We start from the raw sequence: 8,234 nt of genomic DNA on the forward strand, positions 1-8,234 counted from the left end.
TCTCTATAGCTCCCACTTTTGATTTGTCAACTTCTTTTCCTTTTCCCGAGATCTCATGACCAAGCACTATCCCGTCTTAAATCATGAAGTGGCATTTTCCAAGTTAAAAACTAGATTTGCGTCTTTGCACCTCTGCAAAACCTTATGCAAATTACGCAAACAATGGTTAAATGAAGTTTCATAGACACAAAAGTCGTCCATGAATAATTCACGAGGCTTAGGTGGAGGGAAAAAGTGAGAAAAATTAAGCCGTTCAACAAAACTCCTAGCCCACACAAATATATAATTTACTCTCTATCGTTCTCAAACTCAGTCTTCCATAAATGCTCATTAAAATGCATGCGTGCATTATATAGATGAATGTATATGCATATTTATATATTTATGAACATATATGTTTATAAAAACCTTTGGACAAAACTGAGAAGTGAAAATAGTTGGGCATGGAAATACAGACTTATCAAAATTAACTCTTGTTTACGAGGTTAGGGCATCTTCAGTGGGACGACCTCGGCCCGTCCGAAACAGTATATGCAGTTCGGCCGCGCACGCTCCATTGGGGCGATCCAAACGAACCGACTCATCCAACGCGGCCCATCGGTCCATCAAATTTGGCTAGCCGATGCGTATGCGCGGACACGTGCCTGTCCTCCCGTGTCCGCCCACGTGGACCGAGGGCCCGCATGGCAGGGGCCTAATGACTTTCTTCCTCTAGCCATCAGTATATAAGGCTGACTCCAAAGCTGCTTGCGTCGCCCCGACATCTACGCTCCTCCTCTGGCCACGCTACCCGACTTCTGGGATAGCCGCCTGCCTTCATCAATGCCGGTGTTTCAGCCTCCAAGCCGGCATCCAATGTCTTGGCCTTTTTAAGCAAGCCAACGGTAGCCATTTTCTTCCGCATCCTCGTCTACTTCCATTCCCCCTCCACCACCACCACTAGCGGCATAGGCTCCAGGGGAGGGCGTCTAGGACGGGCACCGGGCCCTGGTCATGACCGAGGCCGAGGTCGCCGAGCAAGGCATTGTGGGAGAGGCTAGAGTCAACCGCCATCGCCCCGTCACCATCGCCACCATCGTTGCACGAGCCCATCGCCGCCGACTCTCTGGTTTTGAGTTCGGCGTCACTATCCACGTGGGCCTGGACTGGTGCAGGCGTAGAAGTTCGCGTCGGTAGTCGATGGGAAAGATCCCGAGGACATCGTACCGCGTGTGGCTGGCGATGCGACCGGCCTGTGATCCGTGGAGGTGTTGTTCGACAGTCAAGGTCAAATGTACCTTCACACCGGCTGGAGGCGGTTCGCCCGTGCACACGCCATTGAAGTCAGGCACTTTGCCGTCTTCAAATACGATGGCCATCACATGCCCACCGTCAAGATCTTCGACGTGACCATGTGCCGCCGCCACTACCACACCGACGAGGATGACTAGGACAGGGCAAGATGAAGATGAAATCTTCTACTCCTTCCGATCCAAAAAAACTATCAGAAGACATAGTATAATTACGTTTTACAGCAAACACCTTCTAAATTAATCAAATGAACAACAGATCAACTGCTTGATTGGCTCGCAGATCTTCTTGACGAGGCTGGGTTGGAGGCCCGAAGCAGCTCGCAGATCTCGCGACCTTGTCGTCCTCCGCCGTGACACCGTACACCATCCGCGATCGCCAGTAGGTCTCCGAAGCCCGCCGGCCGCAGCAGCGCGCCGCACCGGGGGTCGAGTTCTGAGAGTGAGAGGAGGTTGGGATCTGAGAGTGAGAGTTCGGGATCGAAGAGGGGGTCGGGGGTGGCTGCGGCTCACGGCAGAGTGCGGCCAGAGCCCAGAGGAGAACGAGGAGCATGACCCACGGGCGTGTTCTGGTTGAGTGCCTAGGGGAATGCGGGTTGACTAAAAATAAACTTCAAGCGTGTGTTTGCAAAATCGCCTCTCCGACATTTTTTTTTTTGAACCGGAGGGAGTAATATGTTATTATTACTTTTTAGTTTATTGTACCAATTTGATTTAAGAAATAAAATCTCCAAAAATGTATGCAATTCCTATACAATCACCAATACCGGACCGAATGGGTCGGCCGCTAGGCGCCTCGTGAACCGGACCGCCACCCACAATCTATCCACGGAGCCATCCAAACAAACTAAATCAGAATGAATAGGTCGTTGTTTTTGATCGTCCTGTTGGAAATGATTTTAAGAAGAGATAGAGGCATTTTTCACTTTTCAAGCTTTGGGAGCAATGTCAATCTAATAGAAAAACTGGAGACTGGATCAGCCGGCTGTTTCATCCCACCGCATCCAACAGCTCCGAGTGCCTTTCCCCCACATCTCCCCCTCCTTGGTGCGCTCCCCGAAGAGCGCCAGTCGCGACGCACCTAGCATCTGCATGAGAGCGGGCGGCAGGCGACGTGTCGCGGGGGCAGGCAGGCGAGGGCACACCTGGAGCTCAGCGGCGGTGACACCCAAACTCCCCACTTCTACCGCGGTCGCCTCGGCGCCTATTTAGGTCCCGGGATAAGGATGGATCGGGACCCTAATGCTTCTTGCTGCTTCCATCTCCTCGTAATCCGGCCACCATGGTACTTGCTCTCCTGCCTCAGCTCATCCGGTTATCCGGTCCATACCTGTAATCTGCGATTGACATTGTCATCATGTTACTTATTGATGTTGCTAACACAGTAATTTCGTCGCCTCTTTTTCGTTCATCCTTAGTTGTTCGTGTTTGGGAAGTTATCAATGCAGTACACGGATAAGTTCTTGCCGTTTTGTTGCAAGAAGCACTTAGTTAGGAGTAGTGAGCTTAGCTAGTACGATGATACGTCTTGCTTAATTTGGTTGATGTCACCAAGAATGGTTTGCCTATTGTTGACTACTATGTAAAGTTTTGTCAGTCTTTTAGTAGTTAACTTTCCGTTGGCTCTGATTCTGAAATATCTTCATAGTGATAGATTTCAGCTGTTTACCATCGTTTTTTGAATCTTGATGCCTTGATGGTCTCTTGTTTCACCTATTGCGACTGTGGTGTGGTCTGACGTATTTCTCAGTTTTATCCGTGAAAAAGTAGCATTATTTGCAACTGACGTGTATATTTATAATGATGTAAATGTCATGACAGTATCTGGTCATTTTATATGTATAAACTGTATGTACTGGTGTCCTTTATTGGAACCAATTTTTGTATATTTTATTCGAGAGATGAAACAATCAATTATTTCCTTTCTGATATATGCATCATGCATCAAGTTGCTACTTTTTTTTGTTGCTCCATGTAGGATCATCCCTAAGATGGGTCGCTTATCTGGCTGTTGAATACATTCTGGCTTCTGCTATTGCTTAGTTCTGATTGTTTTCGGATGGATTCTTAATGCCGCTCACCAAATTGTGAAATGTCTTTGTCCTTGGAGGTACACGAGACAAGATCACGAACGCATGCGACTGAAGAAGGGAAGGCTGCCCCCAAAAGGCAGAAGGCAGAAAACAAAGAGCAGGAAGGGGGGCAGCAGGGGCCCTCCAAGAACAAGTCAGATGAGCCAGAGGTTCCGGCAAAAAACAAGAAGCTCAAAGGTGAGGAATCTGAGCTAAATGGGAAGGAAAATGCCACGAAAGAGTTCACAGACTTCTGCAAGGCCATAAGGGAACACCTCTCTGTTGAGGACATGCGCAAGATCCTTGAAGCTAATGAGCAAGATGCTTCTGGATCAGAAGATGCCGTTGTTCCAAGCTGGTATCTTCTATTTGAGATTCTGAATGACAGCTTTTAATACTAAAATCGCAACTACTTCGTCATATACTAATTTTTCTTCTAATTTCTGACGAACTCGTTGTGGCCTCAGTGAGGATATGATATTTTATGGACCTTTGGAGAAGTGCCCAATATGTAGTGGTCAGCTTGAGTGTAAAGGGTGGAAATACAAGTGCAAAGGGAAATACAGTGAGTGGGCAAGCTGCATTTTCAGCACCAATAAACCTCCAAGGAAAAGTGGTTCTATAAAGGTCCCGGATAACATTAGCAATGATTTCGTAAACAAGGTATGATATCACTTTTTGAGTATTTAATAGTGCTGCATCTAGCTTCACGAGGGGTATGTAATTTGCATTTCATTTGTTTCCTTGCAGTGGCTGAAGCAACAGGAAGGGAAGGGGTACCCAAAACGTGATATGGATGAGAATGCCCATATCTTCTCGGGAATGATGATTGCGTTGTCTGGGCGGATGTCACGCTCCCACGTATTGTGTTTGAACGTTGCTCGCTTCTATATTAGGCTAAAAGTGTTGCATGATCTGAATATGTTGGTTAAAAAACTGCAGGCTTACTTCAAGGAGCAGATTCTGAAGCATGGAGGAAAAGTGAATAATTCTGTGCTTGGTGGGTATCACGTAGTATAATCTTGTTTGTTATATCATGTACGAAATGTTGCACATATGGTAGTGCAGGGTAAGCCACTCCTAATGCTGGTACTGTTGCCTCCGCAGGTGTCACATGCGTAGTCGCTTCTGCAGCCGAAAGAGATAGAGGTGGCTCAGGAGGATTTGCTGAAGCACTGTAATCCCTTATTCCCCACTGTCTTGTCTTCCTATATGTGCTTTATGATGATGTATCCATATGAGAATTGAACTGTGCATGCACAGGGAGCGTGGTACCCCTATTGTTAGTGAGAACTGGATAGTTGATAGCATCCAGAAGAAGGAAGCTCAGCCTTTGGATGCTTATGATATTGTATCTGATGTTGTCCCAGAAGGCAAAGGACTGCCACTTAACAAGCTTGATCCAAGCGAGGAGGCCATTGAGACTTTGGCAGCAGAGGTTATTGCCTTCGCCATGAGCTTTTTTTCATGATCGCAGTTTCTTTTTGGTTCTCAACGACTTCTCTTGAATTGAGCAGCTGAAACTTGCTGGCAAAAGATCAGTGCATAAGGACTCTAAACTGGACAAAGATGGTGGGTGTATCTTTGAGAAAGATGGCGTCATCTACAATTGTGCCTTTTCGGTGTGCGATCTGGGATCCGAGATGAACCAGTATGTTTTTGTGTTATCATATCTATTGATGCTCGGGGACGAGTCAAGTGCTTACAAACCGTTTCTATGCAGCTTTTGCATTCTGCAGCTGATCATGGTACCTGAAAAACACTTACACCTTTACTACAAGAAGGGTCCAATTGGCCATGACCAGATGGCAGAGGAACGTGTTGAAGATTTTGGTAGCCGCGTCAATGATGCAGTTAAGGAATTTGTTCGTCTATTTGAGGAGGAGACTGGAAATGAGTTTGAGCCATGGGAGAGAGAAAAGAAGTTTGCGAAGAAAAGTATGAAGATGTACCCTTTGGACATGGTACTTTCCAGCTTCTTTTTTATTTCATCCTTTCTAGAAGAACCCTGGACGCTATTGTAAATATTTATTTTCTCTTGGCAGGATATTGGATTTGACGTGCGTCATGGAGGTGCAGCACTTCGTCAGTTGGGATCTGCAGCAGCACACTGCAAGTTGGACCCTGCCGTCTCTTTTCTTATAAAGCAGTTGTGCAGCCAAGAAATATACAGGTATCAGCTAATTTTACTTCTGCATTGCTAGTTGAAAGTGCTGCTTAAGATTTCTGATGGGAAAATTATCTGCATTGTGGTCTTTGGTAAAATAACTGAAAAAACGCATGACTGTGATTCTTGGGAAATCATTGAAATGGATGTAGTCGTTCAGTCACGTAAGATTTAGGCGCCTTCTGTTAGCTGGGAGATCATCAGAACTGATACCTTGTGTCACAGGTATGCACTGACAGAGATGGCTCAGGATCTGCCTGATCTTCCAATCGGGATGCTTACAGATGTCCATTTGAGGAGAGGTTTGTTTGCCCTTCGAATACTTCTTTTTACCATACTTGGCAGTCTATCACGGACTAATCGAATTTGGCAGGAGAGGAAGTGCTACTTCAGTGGATCCGAGATGCGGAGCCGGCACCGGAATCTCCCCCTGCTGCTGATGCATACTGGATAGAAATAAGCAACAAGTGGTTCACCCTGTTCCCCACAACTCGTCCGTATACAATGAGGGGATTTGAACAGATCGCTGACAATGTATGGTCGTTAACTTTTATCTGACATAATCTTCTTTTGGATGACCTACTTGTGATGATGTTCTTGCAACTTGTGACAAGCAGGTGGCATCTGGCTTCGAGACGATACGTGATATAAATGTTGCTTCTCATCTTATAGGAGATATTTCTGGCTCAACCTTAGATGATCCACTGTCTGAATGCTACAAGAAACTCGGTTGTTCAATCAACTGTGTTCCTGAAGATTCAGAGGATTACAAGATGATTGTCAAGTATCTCCAGAAAACATATGAACCTGTGAAGGTTGATGATGTGGTAGGGTGACATGTTACTGTGCTTTTAATTTTCATTAACCATGGGTCTGCCTCAAGTTCCGACCTGTTGCAGGTTTATGGTGTGTCTGTTGATCGTATATATGCTGTTGAGTCCAGTGCATTTCCTTCCTATAGTGAAATGAAGAAATTACCAAACAAAGTTCTTCTTTGGTGTGGTATGTATCTGTACTCAGTCCTCTAGACAGTCAGTGCACGATACAATTAACGTATTGTTGATATTGCCACCTCTGTTTCACTGGCAGTAGTCTCTTATCTTCCGCAGGAACTAGAAGCTCAAACTTGCTTAGGCATCTGCATAAAGGTTTCCTCCCTGCTGTTTGCCATCTACCTGTCCCTGGATACATGGTAATATTTTGGTTACTTTACCTGATTGATTCCCGCTGGCTGATACACTGAGCATTGTGCTGAAAACTTGTATGCTGTTGATGTAGTTTGGTAAAGCAATAGTCTGTTCGGATGCGGCAGCAGAAGCTGCTCGTTATGGCTTCACGGCAGTCGACCGTCCAGAAGGGTACCTGGTCTTGGCAGTGGCTTCTCTGGGGGAAGAGATCAAGGAGATTACAGGCACACCAGGGTCAGAGGTACTTACTCTAGTGTATACCACATACTCCTGTGTATCTTAAACCTGTTGCTCCTTATTTGATGCTGATGCTGCCTTTCTGATTTGGAAACTAAGGATGTCAAATCTCTGGAAGAGAAGAAGACTGGCGTGAAGGGGGTAGGGAGGAAGACCACAGACGAGTCGGAGCACTTCACCTGGAGGGATGACGTTAAGGTGCCGTGCGGCAAGCTGATACCTTCAGGGAACAAGGACGGCCCGCTCGAGTACAATGAGTTTGCTGTGTATGACCCAAAGCAGGTAAACCATCTGTACCAAAGTACTCCCTCCGTTCCCAGCTATGTTCCCAATTATAAGATGTTTTGGCAGTTCAGTTTGAACTGTCAAAACATCTTAATTTAAGGAACTGAGGTAGTAGTTGCACTGTGTACTTGACATCTTCGGCGATCGGTTTGGTGATCAGCCTGGATACACATTCAAAATGTCGTTTCCTGGTTGTGCAGGTGAGCATACAGTTCCTGGTCGCAGTGAGGTACGATGAGCAGAACATGGAAGTGGTTCCCGATGAGTGAAGGATCTGGAGCCTCCAGTGACGACGATGTCCAGTGGTGGGCAGATTGATAGTTCCATGTAGTCTGCTAGCTTTAGTGGTAGTTACCGTTGCTAGTGGAGCATTTTGTGGTCTGTGCGGCGATGCGTTTGCTGATGGAGGTGGCCTGTGTTCCGTTTTGGGCTGCCTTGCAATTTCGTCGTCGCCTGTTGGTTGGAACATGCCAGTAGGGGGAAATGCTGGTAGTAGCGCTCTTGATGGAAGGACATGTATGTACAGCTGTAGCAGAATGTATGGTGTTTACCTTGGGTCTTAGTGTGACCTTGGGCATGCATCACGTTTGTACGGATCTGTGGGTATCTTAGTGCACTTTAAGTTCGTTCCGTGCCTGTCTTTATCCTGGTGCACTTTGTCGTGCCTGACCTTAAGTCCCTGGATTTTGGACATTTCACATTCATACGGTGTCTGAGAGAGAGCAGCATCACTCCATCAGGCTGCCCCACAACAGTGGGGCAAGTCCTGTTCATATGGAGTTAGGTACTGAGGTATGAAGTGTATATATTCTGATCTGCACGGATGTTCTCCAGGGATCAATTCGGACAATAATACTAGCAAAGTGCCCGCGCATTGCTGCTGCCCGACCAAAGTTGCTTCAAAATCTAAAGCGTTTTCATCTCCATCCCCAATGCTGATCATTCTGCACCCTTCGCAATATTCCTACCTAGAACAAAATATCAAAACCTTCCATTA

General features: G+C 46.3%; 1 protein-coding gene across 2 annotated transcripts; it reads left to right on the forward strand.

The window, feature by feature from the left end:
* The first annotated feature begins 2,429 nt into the window (after positions 1 to 2,429).
* Positions 2,430 to 7,867, forward strand: LOC124687201 (protein ADP-ribosyltransferase PARP3-like). 2 transcript variants are annotated; one of them, XM_047221015.1, is made up of 18 exons: positions 2,430 to 2,574; positions 3,400 to 3,719; positions 3,829 to 4,024; positions 4,112 to 4,222; positions 4,304 to 4,361; positions 4,469 to 4,538; positions 4,625 to 4,799; positions 4,879 to 5,012; positions 5,085 to 5,325; positions 5,407 to 5,534; positions 5,754 to 5,830; positions 5,902 to 6,062; positions 6,146 to 6,355; positions 6,428 to 6,530; positions 6,638 to 6,720; positions 6,807 to 6,956; positions 7,052 to 7,234; positions 7,438 to 7,867. In XM_047221015.1, the coding sequence occupies exons 1-18, from the start codon at positions 2,572 to 2,574 to the stop codon at positions 7,504 to 7,506; spliced, it is 2,472 nt and encodes an 823-aa protein (XP_047076971.1). In that variant the 5' UTR covers positions 2,430 to 2,571; the 3' UTR covers positions 7,507 to 7,867. The 2 variants fall into 2 exon arrangements, with proteins under 2 accessions (XP_047076971.1, XP_047076970.1); XM_047221014.1 differs by lacking the exon at positions 2,430 to 2,574 and having other exon boundaries at positions 3,382 to 3,719.
* Positions 7,868 to 8,234: the final 367 nt, after the last annotated feature.

Source organism: Lolium rigidum, chromosome 2, assembly GCF_022539505.1.
Source record: "Lolium rigidum isolate FL_2022 chromosome 2, APGP_CSIRO_Lrig_0.1, whole genome shotgun sequence".
In the NCBI taxonomy this organism is placed as follows: domain Eukaryota; kingdom Viridiplantae; phylum Streptophyta; class Magnoliopsida; order Poales; family Poaceae; genus Lolium; species Lolium rigidum.

What these genes read in the sequence shown, in the direction of transcription:
- LOC124687201 (XM_047221014.1), top strand. Translation starts at nt 3,382, where the DNA reads ATGTCTTTGTCCTTGGAGGTACACGAGACAAGATCACGAACGCATGCG. An exon ending in AGATGTCCATTTGAGGAGAG is followed by an intron (nt 5,831 to 5,901) that starts GTTTGTTTGCCC and finishes CGAATTTGGCAG; the next exon opens with GAGAGGAAGTGCTACTTCAG. An exon ending in CAGGCACACCAGGGTCAGAG is followed by an intron (nt 6,957 to 7,051) that starts GTACTTACTCTA and finishes TTGGAAACTAAG; the next exon opens with GATGTCAAATCTCTGGAAGA.